Source organism: Otolemur garnettii, unplaced genomic scaffold (assembly GCF_000181295.1).
Source record: "Otolemur garnettii isolate 467f Iridium unplaced genomic scaffold, OtoGar3 scaffold00019, whole genome shotgun sequence".
Lineage (NCBI taxonomy): Eukaryota > Metazoa > Chordata > Mammalia > Primates > Galagidae > Otolemur > Otolemur garnettii.
In genome coordinates, this window is record NW_003852414.1 from 7,483,313 (window position 1) to 7,500,881 (window position 17,569).

Genomic DNA, 17,569 nt, shown 5'->3' on the forward strand with positions numbered 1-17,569 from the left:
GCCACAACGCCCGGCCATTTTTTGGTTGCAGCCATCATTGTTGTTTGGTGGGCCTGGGCTGGGGATTCGAACCTGCCACCTTAGGTGTACGTGGCTGGCGCCTTAGCCACTTGAGCCACAGGCGCCGAGCCCAAAAAAATATTTTTTCCTCATTATTCTTACTTAGTTATTTTCAGGTCAATCATTTTAACTTTGCCTTGGCCCTCATCGTTATTCTTGAAAGGTACTTTTGCTGGATTCACAATTCTGGACTGGCTTTTTTCAAAATACTTGCAGATAATTTTAAACTATCTTCTGGTTTCCATTACTGCTGCTGATTAGTCAACTGTTCATCAGTTTTTTTCTTCTTCTTGCTGATGATCTGTCTTTTTCTCTCTGGTTATTTTTAAGATCTCTTTGCCTTTGCCAATTTGCAATTCCACTATGATGTATCTAAGCTTAGGTTTCTTTTATTTTTTCCTGTTTCATAAAGGATATATTGGGCTTCCTGAATCTTCAGACAATCTCCCATCAATTCTCAGATACTTTATCATCTTGATACTGTTTATTCTTTCCCTTTGAAACTCTTGTGGGACACATAAAGCACCAACCTTAAAGGAAAAAATACTTTAATTGAGCTCATTGCAATCAAGATCTTTTATTGATCATAAAACACCAATAGAACAGTGGAAGTGCAAGCTACCAAATGGGAGAATATATTTGTAGCACATATAACTGACGAAGGCGCTGCTCTAGTTTACTATAAGGAAGTTACAAGACACATACAATGGAAAATGTGCAAGGATCTTGAAGGGGCATCTCACAAAGAAATAGATACACATGCCCAATAAACATGAAAGAAAAATGAAACTTGATGAAACTTTCAACCACAGAAGACTCCAGCACACACTCAGAATGGCCAATTTGAAACTAGTATTATAAAATGTTATGGAGCATGTGATGCAGCTAGAAGTAGCAGAGAGTGTTGGTGGGAGGATAATTGGACAACTGTCTCTGTCTACTAATGTTGAATATACTCAGTATAACGAATGACCCACACATTTCACTCTTAAATATACTTCAGTGAAAACATTTACGGCAGCATTCTTTATAACAGCCAAGAACTAGAAACTACCTGAATATCTCTCAAAGGCATCATGGGTAAAGAAACTGAAATATTCCTATGTTGGAGTGCTGTGTAATAAAGAGAAGGGAGCGCCCCCTGCCACCACAGAACTGCATGGATGAATCTCACTAACTTAATGTGAGGGGGAAAAGAAATACTTAGGTAATTTATGTAATTTTCAAATACAGGCAAGATTATCTCCTTGGGGGTGGGAGATAGAGGGCATAATGTAGCTTAAATAGGGCTTATTGGGGTTTACTTAATCTTATATTTCTTGATAGGGAGGTGTTCACATGGTATATTCATTTTTGAAAGCTCATGCTTAGACACTTATGCTTTGTACTTTTGGAATACATGGTATAATGGTTAAAAAAGTTAAAAATAGATGCGATGTCTTTGCCATCTTAAAGCTTCTGTTTCAGTTGATGGCAAATACTAAGCACATGAACTTAAAAATGCATATAGGATTATAAATTATAAACATGTGTAAAGGCAAAGAACAAGGTGCTATGAGATTAAGTAATCTAGGGACCTGCTTTTATGTGGATAGTTTGACCAGACCTCTATGACAGAGAATTATTTAAGGTGAAAGAGGAGAGGAAAGGTATAAGCTAAGGTTAGGGAGTATATAAGACTTTAAAGACATGCTGAAGACTTCAGTCTTCATCCCAAGGCCAGTGGGCAGCCTTAGAAGGGTTGTTAGTAGCCAAGTTATGTGACTTAAGTACTCTGGCTACACTGAGAATCACGGGTTTGAAAATGGGCCAAAGATGAATGCCCTGGCCTGTTTAAAGCCGATTGCAGTGTTCCCAGCAAAAGATCCATGATCTAGACCAGAGGGCTGCCAACTTTTTATATGAAAGGTGTCTGTTCCACTTACTCAGCTTTGCCAGTGTAGGGTGACAGTAGCCATAGATAAGACAATACATAAATAAACATGCATGGCTGTGTTCCAGTAAAACTTTATTATAAAAAACAGGTGTCATAGTTTGCCTATCACTGATCTAGACTACAGAGATGAAGAATAATAATTTAGATATATTTTTAAAGTAGATTTCTTAGCATACAGATTGGATGTTAGCATAGGTGAGAGGAAGGGCTTCAAAGATGATTTCTAGACTTTGGTCTTGAGTAATTAGTGGACAGTTGTGCTGATTAGGGATCAAGTTCATAGAGTCTGAAACCCACTCATCTCAAATGGTGAACAGTGGCATGTCAGAGTTCCAGTGTTCTCCTTATCTTTAGTCTAGAAGTACTTTTATTCTTTTCCATGCATACTAGTCAGCTAAAAAATTAAAGTGAGAAAACAACCAAAGAACCAATCATATTGATCAGTCCTGTGATGTCTTGTAATAGGAGAAAAAGTAATGGGAAAGAAAAAATATGGACTACTCTCAGACACCTATTGATTCATTGAAAACGTATCTTTATCCTCATATTCTCTCATTCTCCAAAAGTAATGCCCTTTCACCCTTGTGCCCCACTGCCGCCCTTATAAAGATAAACCAGAGAATGTACAGGTTATAGGGAAATCTTACACTGATTCTTGTTATATATTAATGGCATTGGGACGGAGGGGGCAGCTAAGTAGAGCCACCGTCCACTGTTGGACAAGTTCCGCTTCTCAGTCCAGATGTAAGAGGCACCTTTTCAGGCAGTTGCCTTAGTACCATTGCTATTGAAACCAAACACGATGTTGATTTTCTTTATAGTTTGATATGGTCGAAATTTTGTATTTGATCAATACATTTGTGTATATTTTTTACCAACCTTTCAATTTATAGGCTTTGCTCTCTGTACATGACACTGTGGCTCAGAAGAATTATGACCCTGTGTTGCCTCCTATGCCTGAAGATATTGATGATGAGGAAGACTCAGTCAAAATAATTCGTCTGGTTAAAAATAGAGAACCATTGGTGAGTTTTGGTCTACATTTTGTACCCAGATATGATTCGATACCGTGATAAAGCCAAATCTGATGGACACAGACCGTGTATACCTCTCCTGAAAATGAACTTCCTCTGTGATCTCAAACTTCCAAACAAATGGAACATTCATGTCCAAAGAATATGATTTAGCAAAATGAAAATGATTCCAGGGTGTTCAGCACGGCCCCTGGGTGAAGGGCTCTTTTACAGCTTGAACTTGAGCTTGGAAGTGAGAACAATGCAACCTAAAAAATTGTACCCTAATATTAATTTGAAATTAAATAAAATGACAGGCATTCTACTGGTTAGAAATAGCAGTAATTTTGAAAATGTGATTTATTAACATTTGTACCAGAGAGCATACCATGCACTAAGTATGGCTGATTCGAGATTAAATGGTACAACTAAAAAAATTGCTTTTGGCTATGGTAATATAACTTTAGGCTATTTTATATACTTCACCCAGTTTCTTCTTCAATTTAAACTCATTTCCAGCAGGTCCAACTAAAATGTTTGATAGATCCAAATGAAATATTATCTAATTTCTTTGATAAATATTTTGAAGACATTTAGTCAGGAGGTATGAAACTTAAATCTGTTTAATGTGATGGCATGTTTTATCTGTTTTTAAAAAATAGATTTAAAAAAAACTTCATAGAAAAAGAGGACATCTAATAGGATGAAAAAATTTCCAAAATTATTTCCTAGGTATTCTTAAAAAAAGTATTAAGATTGTAAGTTTCCTTTTAAAGATATTGGGAGTATGTAATCAAGTGAATAGAATTACTTGTCTTGAAACTTTCCTCATCCAAATGTGTAATTAAATGCATTCCGTTCTCACTTAAAGGTAAACTAAGATTATTGGGTGAATCAGTTTAAAGTTTGGAAAAGGGAAAATATTAATTTGAACATTTGTCAAGTAGCAATTGTCAGTTTGGGGAGGTTATGGGAGAGGCCACAGGACTGCAAGAGCAAAACCAAACACACATGGAGAGAAGATTAAGAGTCAAAGGCATCTTTAGGAGAGCCAGTCCAAGTAATGAGAGTCAGAAACAGGCAAGGTGAAGGAAGCCGAAAGACACTCCTGTCAGGCGATGGTCAGGAAATGCTTACTAGACAATTTACGGGAAAGGCTATAAGATCAGGCAACAAAGGGGTAGGTTACTGGTGTTATTTAAGAATATAAGTGGTGACATGAATACCAAACTTGCTCCCACCCATGACTTCAGTTGGAGTTTGGCTTATTTCTTTGCCCCGTAACCTACAGCAGCAAGTCACTCGTCATCTCAGTCCTATTCAGAGGGCAGTGTACCTCTTGGGGAGTATTTTGGATGTCAGCTGAGATATAATGTATTTGGAATGCCATAAATGTTCTGAAACATTATGTAAGCATTGTATAATGTCACATAGAATGGTTCATGGTTAAGGTAGAAGCTGGAGTACATCTGCTCAAGGAAAGAATGGTTACCTGGGAGAACGGGCCGTGAACACAGACCTGGTAGGTATTTGGAAAGGAAAATGTGTGATACTTTGAGGGGAAGAATCAAAAAATTGAAGAGAATGGGGAAAATGGTGGTCAGGATTCAAGAAGCAGAACTATCCATCTTCCTTTTTGAGTTTGGAGCAATTTACATTTGTTTTATTAAGAAATTAAGTGTTAATTATCGAGAAATTAAATTTTAGAAAAGATGAAAATGAGATTCTCTTCATTGGTGGACTTTGATTCTAAATTCTCCATGTTTCTTACACAGATTGTTCTCTTTTTAAGCAAGAGGACAAACTTTGGTATTAGAAGAATGACCCTAGGTGCTGACTTAAATTGCACATTTCTGGACTCTCCCCTAAAGAATATGTATCAGCAGGTTTTTGCTGGGGTCTGGGAATCTCAATTTTTAGAAGTGTCTCAGCTGTTCTCAATGCAAGTGCTTGGTAGACCACACTTTAACCCTGAAATTGACCGTGCCACTGTCTTAAGGAAACCTTACAATAGTGTCAGTTTATAGGAGATAAAATTTTTATTTTAGATCATGATAACCCAGTCTCAGTGGTCCCCTTTCATAAACTAATTTACAAACATAATAGTTAACAAAAAGTCTTCTAACCTGAAATACTCTATTTTTGAATCACAGAGTAAATTTAAACTAATTACGTAAGAAAATGTGTAAGTTTCACCAAGCGACTGTGATAATTGAGGTTTTGAAAACAAGATAGAAATAAAAGCCTTCAGGAATGGAAAGTTCAGAGTAAAGAGTGCGTCAAGTTGGTAGTATTGTATAGAAAGTGAGAGATTACTTATTCGTAGTGTTTTTTTTTCCCTGATGGTTAATTTTAGATTTTATTTTTTTAAGTTTTTTAAATTAAATCATAACTTTGTACATTGATGCATTTATGGGGTTCAGTGTACTGATTTGATTTACAGTGTGAAATGCTTACACTAAACTAAGTAACACATCCATCACAATTATACTCTTTTCTTAATAGTTTTGAAATGTACCATTGCATCGTGCACGTTAGGTGAGGGCTCCCCATATACCCTCCTTCTTCCCACCTTCTCTCTCCCCTCTCCTCTCTCTCCTCTTACCTTCTACTTTCTAGACTATAGTTATGTTTTACCATTCATATGTTTATCTGTAGTTTATCCTCCAAGGAAAGTGGAATCAGCAGTTAGCGAGCTTGCTCCATCAGAACACACATCTCTATCTACAGCAGAACCCTTATGTGTTGGAGTGATTTTCTTTTTCTACGCATTCCAGAAGTGATTTCATCCTGCCCATGGCTTTAAAAAACATTTCTATGCCAGGGAGTCCCAGGCATATCTCTCTTCCAGACCTTTCTTCTGATCTTTAGATTTGTATATCCATCTGTCTACTCGTTATCTCCATTTGGATGTCTAATAGACATCTCAGTTTTCACATATCCGAAAATAAACTGCTAATCTTTGTCCCCACATCTGTTCCACCCTCGTCCTCCTCTCTTTCAGTTGATGGCAATTCCATGCTTTCAGTTTGCTCAGCCAAAAACTGGAGAGTCAAGTGTTGGTTCCTTTCTTTTTTTTGCGTATCCCATGGTCAGTCCTTTGGGAAGTCCTTTTGCTTCTACGTATAACATATCCAGACCCTTTAGTATGACCTCTGCTTTCTCCTGGATTATTGCACAGATTGAGCCTTTGAAATCTAAAATTTCAAAATCTGAAACGCTGCAAATTCTGAATTTTTTTGAGCACCAATAGGAGCTCAGAGGAAATACTCACTGGGGCATTCAAAAGGATGAAAATATTCCAAGTTCAAAAAGAAAACTCAAACTCTGAGACCCTTCCTTGTCTAAGCATTTCAGATAAGAGAGACTCAGCCCATGACTTCCTCCTGTTTCTTTCATTGCTTTCGCCCTTACATCCTTTGCTCTTCTAGATTATTTACCACCTTGTACCTTCTCCCTTTTTCATTGAGAGTAAAGCCCAGTGCGTCACATTGACAGGCTCCCTGCTGCTATCTGACCTCATCTCCTTCTGTTTTCCTCTTTTACTGTGCCCTCATACACTGGCTGCTTTGTTCCTTGAACGTTTCCTTCACAGCCGCCTTTAGCATCGTTGCACTGGCTGTGTCTTCTGGTCTTTACCTACGCTGACTCCTTCATCTCCTTCCCATCTTTCTTTCCTCAGATGTCATCTTCCCGGTGAGGCCTGTGTCTTCACATTGTCTTTCCTCCACCTGCTCTGGAATCCAGAGCTTTTTCTCCCTGCCCTTCCCTGCCCCCTCCCACCTCCGAGGAATTTACTATCTTCTGCCATACTGTATATACTATATCGAATTATTTTGCCACTGTTAGAATGTAAGCTCAATTAGAGGCAGACATTTTCAGTTTTTCGCCAGTGTATTACAAACCCTCAGAATAGTGCTCAGCATATGGTAAATTCTCAATAAACACTTGTCAACTTCGTTGAGTCACAGAATTAAGTCAAAGGGACTAGCATGAAGCACAACAAACAGGATGGTCCTATACTGAAAAACAGTACAGTTCATAGTGGAGAGAGTTGATCCACTTAATCCTGTGCAAACCACATGTGTTATGGGTAGAATGATAGTATAATCTCTCACAGTTCCAGGGATTGCTGGGCTCAGCTGGGAGGTTCCTCACTTGGAGTCCCTCGTATGTATGGTCAGATGGTGGCTGGAGTCAGCTGAGGGTTCCTTCATTCATGTGACTGGCCTGTAGGGTTGGAGCTAGAAAGTTGGGGGCTGATCAAACATCTCTTTCTCCGAGTGGCATCTCTGTTTGGTTAGCTTGGGCTTCCTCACAGCATGGCAGTTGTCATGATTTCTTACATGGAAATAGGATTCTCATAGAGCAGGGGTTTCTATTGGTAGCTTCAAGTCTTCTTTTGAGTGCTTAGACACCTCCATATCATTTTACCACTTCATGTGGGGCTATGATGTGCACATCCAGGGAGGGAAGAAACTGATGATCTCCCTCTCAGAGGTAAGCTACCACAAAGGTAATGAATTCATGGACAAAACCAACAGGTACAGTGTGAGCAGTGTTGAATGAAAATTAAGAACAGTGTCTCTGGTCACATTGCCTTACACAAATCCTGACTTTAATTTATACTAGTTATCAGATCTTACAACAAATTATAACCATTTGAGATTCAATTTCTCATCTATAAAATATGGATAACTAAACCTAGATTACTAGACTCTTCTGCCATTAGGCAGGCTTTGGTGGGAAAATTTAAGACACATTTTTAAAGACTATGAAAGTGAATCTAATCAAACTAATTATTTGCAGTAAGAATATTACATTTCTGGCCATTTTGGCCACAATCGAACTGTTGAAATAAAAGTAGAGGCTACCACTAATTGTCAAATTGAAGGCTTATGACCATGGAGAGATACTTATTCAAGTCTTTGGCTTGGCATGCATGCATAAGCGATGAAAAATGCTACAAAGTCACCCTGTCAGTGATTTGATTTGTATGCCTACTGTGCGTGTACCTGATAGCTGTCCTATATAAAGTATGCTTATTACAAATGGAGCCCTACATTGTTTACATATCTGCGTTTGAATGATGTGAGTGTTACAAACTTGAGAAAAATTCCACTCCTTTAGGACGAATTCAGCCACCATGTGAGGTACATTTTTTTAGCAGTATTACGCAATGTTGGATGGCTTTGCTAAACCACTGCCAATTTCTTGAAAGGAAAGTCATGAAAACGTTTTCAAAGTAATCATTTATGCCTGTTGTTCTTACAAAACAGCAGTTAATTTGCTTCTGATTATCTGTAAGTAAGGAATTTTGGGATTCTTTTAGAGATTGTTTTCTGATCTTATGCCAAAACGTTAGTTCTATTTGTACTAGGTACAATCCTAGTTCATTAAAACTGTGGAGTAACAGATCATTTTTCCACTCATTTACCTTAGCCTCAGGAAATATATAACTAATTTAAAAAAGAAATTTTTTTTTCTTTTTCTTTATAATCATCACCAAATTTCTTTACTGCGATAGCTTAGTGTAATAGAAGCATCACTGAACTGAAAGTCAAATGACCCAAGTTTTCATTTTCTATTTATCTAATCCTTTGTCTATTCATGTGACTATCACTATTCCACCTTCTTGGTCAGGTATTATAAGGGTAAAATGAAATGAAGAAGTACTTTTAAAGAGTAAAAAACAAGGCTCAGTGCAGTAGCTCATGTCTGTAATCCTAGCACTCTCGAAGGCTGGGGTGGGGGAATCACTTGAGTTCTGGATCAGCCCAAATAAAAGCAAGACCCTTATCACTACTAAAAATGGAAAAATTAGCTGGGCAACATGGTGAATGCCTGTAGTCCCAGCTACCTGGAAGGCTGAGGCAGGAGGATCTCTTGAACCCAGGAGTTTGAGATTGCTGTGAGCTAGGCTAGTACCACTGCACTCTAGCCTGGATGACAGAGTGAGACTCTGTCCCAAAACAAAAGGGGAGGGGGTAAAAAAGAAACAGCATTCAAATGAAAGATGTTCTTATCCTGGAAAGATGTTTTGATTTTCCACACTTTGGAAGAGGCTTAACATTTCAAAAATTGTTAAATCGTGCTAAAACCTTTAAATAATATGTAGGTAGAATTTTTTATACTCACTAATGAGTCTTTGTGAGATACATGGAATTAGGTCTCTTCTTCCTGCTTCATTTCTTTATTTTATAGCTGCTGTTTTCTCTCTTTCCAGATGAATGTCCTTTTTTTCCACCTCTCCCTTCCTCACATCCAATACCCGTATTTACTCACAAACACTTTTTGTTTTTCCTTAAAAGGGAGCTACCATTAAAAAGGATGAGCAGACTGGCGCCATTGTTGTGGCTAGAATCATGAGAGGGGGAGCTGCGGACAGAAGTGGTAAGAGTTTAAACATTTGCTGACTCCACTCACACTGTGTTCTGTATCATTAGGAGCATTTCCAGTACACAATTAAGGGGATTGCTCTTTCGATATAAGACAGCAAAACAAGTGAAAAAGATATTTTTCTCTGTGTTGAAATGAGAGAACCTGTTTAAATAAAAGATAAATAAATCCAACTCTCAGGTCTTAGTGTCTATAGGCATCCAGTTATATCAAGACTTGGTTCTGGCCAGCCACAGTGGCTCACACACTTTGGGAAGCTGAGGTAGGAGGATCACTTGAGCCCACAAGTTTAAGACTAGCCTGGGCAACATAGCAAGACCCTGCCTCTATAAAAAAAAAAGACTTCTTATTTCAGTGTTTCTGCTTTGAGAAGTACTACTGAGAACATATAACCTTTAAGGTAAATACAAATGATTCTGTGGGGCAGTGGTGACAGCAGCAGCGAGAGGACAACAAGTTCAACACCTTGAAAGATGATGACAGCGGGGACCATGATCAGAATGAAGAAAACGGCACACAGAAAGACAGTGAGAAGGAAATAACAGAAAGAGACATCGGAACAGTGGCAAAAGGAAGGCTGTTGTCCCTGGACCAGCAGAGCATCCTCTGCTGTACAATTATACTTTCTGGGACTCCAGAAGAACCCCGGTGGCCCTACGAGCTCACAGAGCAATGAACAGAATATCAAACAGGTTGGCTCTTTTGCCTCTGTGGAGCAGTTCTGGAGGTTTTATAGCCACGTGGTATGTCCTGGGAGCCTACCAGGCCACAGTGACTTCCAAGAAGGAATTAAACCAATGTGGGATATGCAAATTAAAATGGCGGCAAGTGGATTACTTGGCTGTGAAAGGGGCTTGGCCTCCCATTGCTGGGAGAATCTCATCCTGGCCATGTTGGGGGAATAGTTCACGACGGGAGAGATCTGTGGGGCTGTGGTCTCTGTCTGCTTTCAGGAGGACATTATTTCTATATGGTAAGATTGCCAGCGACCAAGGAACCACAGCCCGAATCCAGGATGCGCTTCAGCAAGTGCTTAACCTACTACCTCCCCACACTATTATGGAATTCAAAACTCACATGGACAGCATCCAAAGGCCAGGCAGGCTGGGCCCCCAGAGGCTCCTTTTTCAAAACCTCTGGAAGCTGCAGTTGAATGTGCCGTAACCCTCTCCCTCTCTGGATGGCACCATCATTGAAGCTGGCGTCATTGAAGTCTCTGTTCTGTTGGTCTGCTACTTGGAAGATCCTTCTGTCCTTCACAAGAGGAACTGGAAGAACATTTTATGCTTTAATAACATGCTTACACACAGCAGTTACAATATTAGCTGAGATCCCTTAATAAATGGTGCTAAACTTTAAAAAAGAGAAAAGATCAATAAAAATTATAGTATCAGTAACATGTGTTTCTAGACAAAGATCAAGGCGCTGGTACCATTCTTTGCTAGCGTTATTCGATTGTGGTCTTTGATTCATTGCTATAGAGGCACAGATTCTGAAACCTGAGAAGGGTGAAGGTCTCCTTTCCAGTCCTTCAGTGTGTTGAGGGACCCTAACAATGCTTTGATTATGGAAACATTTGCAAGTTACATTTTCTTTTGTGGGTGCCACTACTGATGTACCAAATCTTATATTTCTCAGGTCTTATTCACGTTGGTGATGAACTTAGGGAGGTGAATGGGATCCCAGTTGAGGACAAAAGGCCTGAGGAAATAATACAGATTTTGGTAAGCTGTGAGTTTATGTTCAAGTTGCAATAAAAACAAAGTTGAATCACTGTGTTTCAGACTCTTGACATAGCAATATCATAGGCTCTGAATTATAGGTGTACAAATAAGTGAAACTAATTTATCTGTTGTATGAAATCTGAAATTTGAATGTAGTCATCTTAGGCCTTGACAATATTCATCTTAAAGTTCATTTGTTAGGACAAAAGGAAGGGAGACTTTCCCTTTTTTGTATGAAAACATATAATTAAAGGAGATTTGAGTATCTCAAAACAGGTCTCTCTCTCTCTGAAAATTTAGTATATGATTAAGATGGCATTTGAAATCACTGGGAAAATGACGGAACCATTTTGTAAATGGCATTGGGTTAATTGATGATTCATTTATCCCTATTTCATACCACACACAAATAAATTCGCCACAAATTAAGTATGTAAGTGAAAAAAATAAAAATTACACCATAAAATACAGTGTACAATTTTTATCATTACAGACTAAGGAAAGACTTTTTAAATTCGATATGAACTTCAAAGAAAAAAAAAGATGTGTGTACTAGTATTCAAAACTTACTCTCCAGATAAAAAGGTATCATCAATAAAAGACAAGTGGGATTGTAGGGAAAGTGTCTCATAAAAATGAAGAAGAAAAACATATAGAGAAAAATCAGCAATGCATATATATAAACACTTTACAGAAGAAAATATGACAGAAAAATAGTGGGTTCCTTGGGATTGAAAAGCTTAATGGTGCTTAAAGTGGGACAGAGTACAGGGAAATACATACGTTGATATGATTTCATGATGGGATGAATTAATAGAACTTTTGGAGATGTCCATCTAAAGACTGTCAAAATTTCAAATGTACACACCCTTGAATCCTAAGGAAGTAATTTGGTAAACATATATAAGCAAAATACTTTTAAAATATTTAAAAATTGTGTCCATCGTGCAAAAAGTTGGCATTGATCAAATAGTTCTTCATCCATGTGTGAGATTACTGTGAAACCATCCCTGTGGGTGACAGAACTACATGGCTGAATGATAGGAACAATAATTGCTAACATTGATTAAGCCCATAATAAGTGGCACTGCTCTAAGGGTTTTTTTATCCATTCAGAAAACACACACAAAAACTAGAAAAATGGAAGAGGATTATATACAGGAGTTTTGCTTTCTCTCCACTTATGCAATTCAATATTACAATGTAAGAATTCTTAATAAGATTTAGGATATAGACATTTTGAAATAAATAAACCCTTTATAAAATTCTATTTATTTTACTATCAAAACCTGTTTTACCAAGTCACTGTGTTGTGCTAGAGCTGTCTCCAAGCACCATTTCCCAACTCATTTCATGCTGGGTAAACTGAATTTAGCTATGGTGGGAGAATTTATACCCCCCCCCCAAATTGACTAACAATACACATCAGGGTCTTTTTGTTTTTTTTGATGGAATCCTGGTTTACCAGCACACCACCGAGAGTAAGCTCAGAGAGATCTGTCTTCCCCCGTTCTCCCTCCTTCCTGTAATCCCACCACTTTGGGATGTGGAGTCAGGAGGATCACTTGAGACCAGAAATTCGAGACTAGCCTGAGCCTCGTAGTGAGACCCCATCTCTACAAAATTTTTCAGAAAGTTAGCCAGATGTCATGGCACACCTGTAGTCCCAGCTGCTTGGGAGGCTGAGGCAGGAGGATTGCTTGAGCCCAGGAGTTTGAGGTTGCTGTGAGCTATTATGCTGCTGCACTCTAGCCCAGAGAACAGAGCAAGACCCCATCTCAAAACAAAATAAAACAGAACAGTGTACTTCATGAGCTGGCAATTATGTGCTCCAGCCTGAATAATAGAATGAGACCCTGCCTCTAAAAATAAATGAAGGTGCCTATTATTTATGGCTTTTATGGTGTTTACAATTTAGCAGGAGTAACATATTAAGAAGTAATGGGATAAATAAGTAAATATGGCTATGATAAATGCTAGAGGGAGAGAGAGAGAGACTGACATGGGAGTATATTTAAAGAGAGACCTACCTACCTCTGAGCTAGTCAGTAGGGATTGGATGGTAGTGTTGCTGATTTTAATTAAGTTAGAATAGACAGTCTTTTTACTTTTTACTTAATCTATTACTTTTTACTCTCTAAAGAGATAGAATTATGTTCTTCATTGTTTTTTCTGAGGGGCATTGTCACTAATTGAATCATATATTTATAACTGCACTACTGATGCTATAGGGGTTTTGTCCCCACCCCCCATGGATGGTGATACTTAAATGTAACCTTGCTCATGATCTGGTTATTGAATACCATATTTCTTTAAGGCACTGTGCACATTTTGTTTCTATATTGAAGTAACTTGACATGGATGGGACCTATATTTATTGAAACCTTAAAAATACACAAGAAGTAAAAGAGGACCCAGGGGCTAATGATCGCTAACTCATTGGACAAACTTCATAAAGCTTTCTGGCATGGCCAGAATTTTTACAAAAATAGTTCTCTCAGTCGATTCTGAGAGTAGAAACCCCGGCCCTTGTAAATTTTTAGATGCGTTGAGCTTTTTACCTATGTCGCTTTGTTTTTTTTGGGCTCTAGTTTTCTAATTAACTCCTTCTTTCCTCTGATACCAGGCTCAGTCTCAGGGAGCAATTACATTTAAGATTATACCCAGCATCAAAGAAGAATCACCGCCTAAAGAAGGCAAGGTAATCATTACATAAAAATATTTTTATGTGAGAGGTAATGATGCTTTTCCATCTAATGCATATCTGTTTTGTCCCCACAAATCGATAATATTCTGGGTTTTAAATGATTCCTTCTTGAATCAGGGTTGGGAGAGCATAGCCATTTCACAGTCATGTATTTTTTTTTAATCTTTATTCATCTAACGTGAAACTCTCCTTCCAGATGTTTATCAAAGCTCTCTTTGACTACGATCCTAATGAAGATAAGGCGATTCCGTGTAAGGAAGCTGGGCTCTCTTTCAGAAAGGGAGATATTCTTCAGATCATGAGCCAAGATGACGCAACGTGGTGGCAAGCAAAACACGAAGGGAATGCCAACCCCAGGGCAGGCTTGATTCCCTCAAAGCATTTCCAGGAAAGGTGAGCTACTGGCGCATAATGATGGCCTTTCTGGGGCTGACCTTTTGTTCTCTGCAAAATACCCTTCCAGCATAGCTGTGATAAAATACGCCATAAAACCTGGCCTTAGAATTCTTTATCCCTTGGGCTTGGATTTCTGTTTTGTCTAACTAAATATGAATGATGACCAAAAATAATATGACAGTACCAGGTCATATTAGATTTTTGTTATGAAGCAAATGGAAAATAGCACATTAATATCTGAAACCCTGTTGATGTGAAGGGTGGAAAAAAAGACTCGTCATTTTGGAGAGAGGAGAGAGAATTCCAAAAAATGTGAAAGTACACGATTTATTATTTCTTAAGCCGAACAGATTGCATCGTGTTCATTCTCCCCCGGCTTTCAAGTTTTTTTTTCTGAAGGCATCGAGTATCTGGGGGGTGTCTTAACCTCGGACCTGTGCTGAAAATTGATAGACGTGTTGACCTTCCTTCCCCCAGGAGATTGGCTCTGAGACGACCAGAAATGTTGGTTCAGCCCCTGAAAGGTTCCAACAGGAAATCATGTAAGTTTGTTAATAAGAATGCGGGGTAACCAAATCCTGCTGTTTACTTTTGACTATTAAAACAGGTACTCAGGGCAGAACAAGGGGTCACATTACCTTGCAATAGCTTTGGAACATCATTTCTCAGGAACCAAACAAGTCAGAACTTCGTGGTGGGAATATTCATGTGAGCTTTTTGAAGAAGAAAGGAGTGATTGGGGCTGCTTAGAGTCAACCCAGGCACTCTTTAAGGGGATAACGACTACTCTCTTTGATTTCTGAATTTAGGTATTTCATTAAATGGAACCTAAAATACAGCCCTTTTCTTTTTATCCATACTGGGAGGCTTGGGTAATGTATTTCTTGGTGAAGATTAGGGGAGGCAAAGACAGCTACTACTTTCTTGGACACTATAGCAATTGTGCCTGAGATCAGTTGGTCTGGTTCTTAATTTCTTTCTTATCCTCAAATCATAATACCTCTGGCCTGTAACCCACCCATCTGGACTTATTACCAGACCCCAATAAAAGAAAATAAGAGTAAGAAAAAGAATAATACATAGCTACCAAAAACATAGTGTGGATTTAGGTGTTTTTTTTTCTTTCTTTGAGCCTAATCTTCTATCAGCCTTTCTTCTCACTGCCTGTCTTCTCGAGTCTCCATCCCATAAATTTCCTACTTCACCCCCACCAAATGTTTCATGACTCCAGGTATTTTAGGAGAAAAAAACAACCCCCCCCCCCAAACCCAGGCTTGGTTTTCAGCATAGAAATTGTACATTAAACAGCAAAGTGAACAAAGAAATGGGCCTGGAATTTTACACCAACATCTGTTTTTAGTATTGTTGCATTTTTCACATCTCCTGTTATTTCTGTCAGTTTGTAGAAGCGGATAGCCCAGGAATTGCATTTATGAGAGAGCCAAACTGCAGCTGAGTATAAATCTCACAAGCAAGCAGATAGAACCCTTCAAGCAGAGCACTGATTCCAAAGCCTGCTTGTTTTTGCTACATCAAGTTGGGCACAAGGGAAGAAACATGTGTCGTAGAATGCCACACGTCTCATGACATCAGAAAGCTTAAAAGTTTCATGAGAACATCACATTGTTTTTAAGCACGGTGACTTTTTCACCAGCCAACTCGTTCAGCTGAAAGGAACTTTGAGGCATCTCCTGACTTGCTCTCTGAGGGATATTTAAATTACACATTTCTAATATATGTGGTGTATGTGGGATAAAGTATTTATAAGTTAAAGAAGAAATATATTTGATTTACTATCTAAATTTTATACTCAAATTTGAATGATAGGCAACTAGAAACTTACATAGTTTTATACAGACTATTTTAAATTACACACAAACTTTGTGGACACCCCATATAATAATGAAATGTTAGGCCAGGCATGGTGGCTCACACCTGTAATCCTAGCATTCTGGGAGGCCGGAAGTGAGAACAAGACCCCGTCTCTACTAAATAATAGAGAACCTAGGTAGGCACTGTGGCAGGTCCCTGTAGTCCCAGCTACTGAGAGGCTGAGGCAAGAGAATTGCTTGAGCCCAAGAGTTTGAGGTTGCTGTGAGCTATGATGCCACAGCACTCACCTAGGGCAATAGAGTAAGACTCTGTCTCAAAACAAATAAATCAATAAGTAAATTTTTATTTTTTAAAAATTTTTGATAAATGTATGTGTGTTTCTTTAAAGAGCTATCCAAAAGGAATAGATTGTTTTTCAGCGGCTCTCCCAAACTGGTTTCAGTGTAGGTGTGTGTGAAAGTGAGAGGATGTAGTAGATGTGTGTGCATATTGTGTGTGTGCGTGTTGTGTGTACATGCATGTGTGTAGAAGAGTCATTCTGTTTGTTGATTTGCATAGTTTATTTTTATGTTCATTCTTAAATATTTGAATCTGAGAAATATTGATTCCAGGATTTACCTTTGCTGAAATGTCCTCATTTTACTGATTTTTGCTTTTTCTGCCTCTTGAGTACCGTTCAAAAAATATTTTGTTGGTCTTCCTTCATTTCTCTCTCTCTTCTTTTCTTTTCTTTCCCCCTTTTTTTAAAAAATAGATTTTGATTCACTGGAAGATGTATTATTTTCAAAGAAATCTGTTCAAGATTCTTCTAATTCATTCATTAGTGTGTAGTGAAGATGGTCTTGTTCAGAGAGACAGTGTATTTCTGTGAAAATTAACAGCAAGCTTATGTCTTTATTTTCAAGAACTGAAATTGTCTTTGAAATTTCCTTGAATGTTGTTGCACAGACCTAAGAGTTATGCAGAAATTGCTGTATTGATTCTGAACATTTTGATGGCATTTAAAAGGGCTTTAACCCATGTTTTCATGATTCTTTGTATAATTAAATCTTATAAAGGTCATCTGAGTCATGACTTTCAAGTTTTGGTACTTAGATTCCTGGAATAAGGAGTTCATGTCATCATGCCCTTTGCTAAATTATAGAACAGTGCTACGAAGGAAAACAGCACATTGACATAAAATTATTTTTATGACTTTGAATATTTATCGGATAGATTTTAAGAAAAGGTTCTGATTGAATGTGAAATCTCTAAAAGAAGTCTAATTCTGTCCTATTGGTATTTATAAATTTACAGAAGAACACAGTGCTAAAGATTTTCTCCACTAAATTTTTTCAAGTGTACTTAAAACCTAGGAAGATACTGTAAGCATTGATTTGGGATAACGAAGTTAGTCATGTTATCTCTTTTCACTAAGGGAATTATTAATTAACTTATAATAATTATATGTATGTATATAGATGAAACATTCATAGACTGTGGTTCTGGAGCTATTGGGTTT

General features: G+C 38.0%; 1 protein-coding gene and 1 pseudogene across 1 annotated transcript in view; both read left to right on the forward strand.

Annotated features, from left to right (window-relative positions):
• Nucleotides 1-17,569, forward strand: part of MPP7 (membrane palmitoylated protein 7) — a 129,488-nt gene that overhangs the window by 48,667 nt on the left and 63,252 nt on the right. The window contains exons 4-9 of the mRNA XM_012803300.2: nucleotides 2,890-3,021; nucleotides 9,321-9,402; nucleotides 11,047-11,132; nucleotides 13,759-13,833; nucleotides 14,036-14,232; nucleotides 14,713-14,777. Of these exons, the coding sequence (XP_012658754.1) occupies nucleotides 2,890-3,021; nucleotides 9,321-9,402; nucleotides 11,047-11,132; nucleotides 13,759-13,833; nucleotides 14,036-14,232; nucleotides 14,713-14,777 (637 nt within the window). The remainder of the gene's footprint in view (nucleotides 1-2,889; nucleotides 3,022-9,320; nucleotides 9,403-11,046; nucleotides 11,133-13,758; nucleotides 13,834-14,035; nucleotides 14,233-14,712; nucleotides 14,778-17,569) is intronic.
• On the forward strand, nucleotides 9,543-10,572 carry LOC105886684 (annotated as a pseudogene).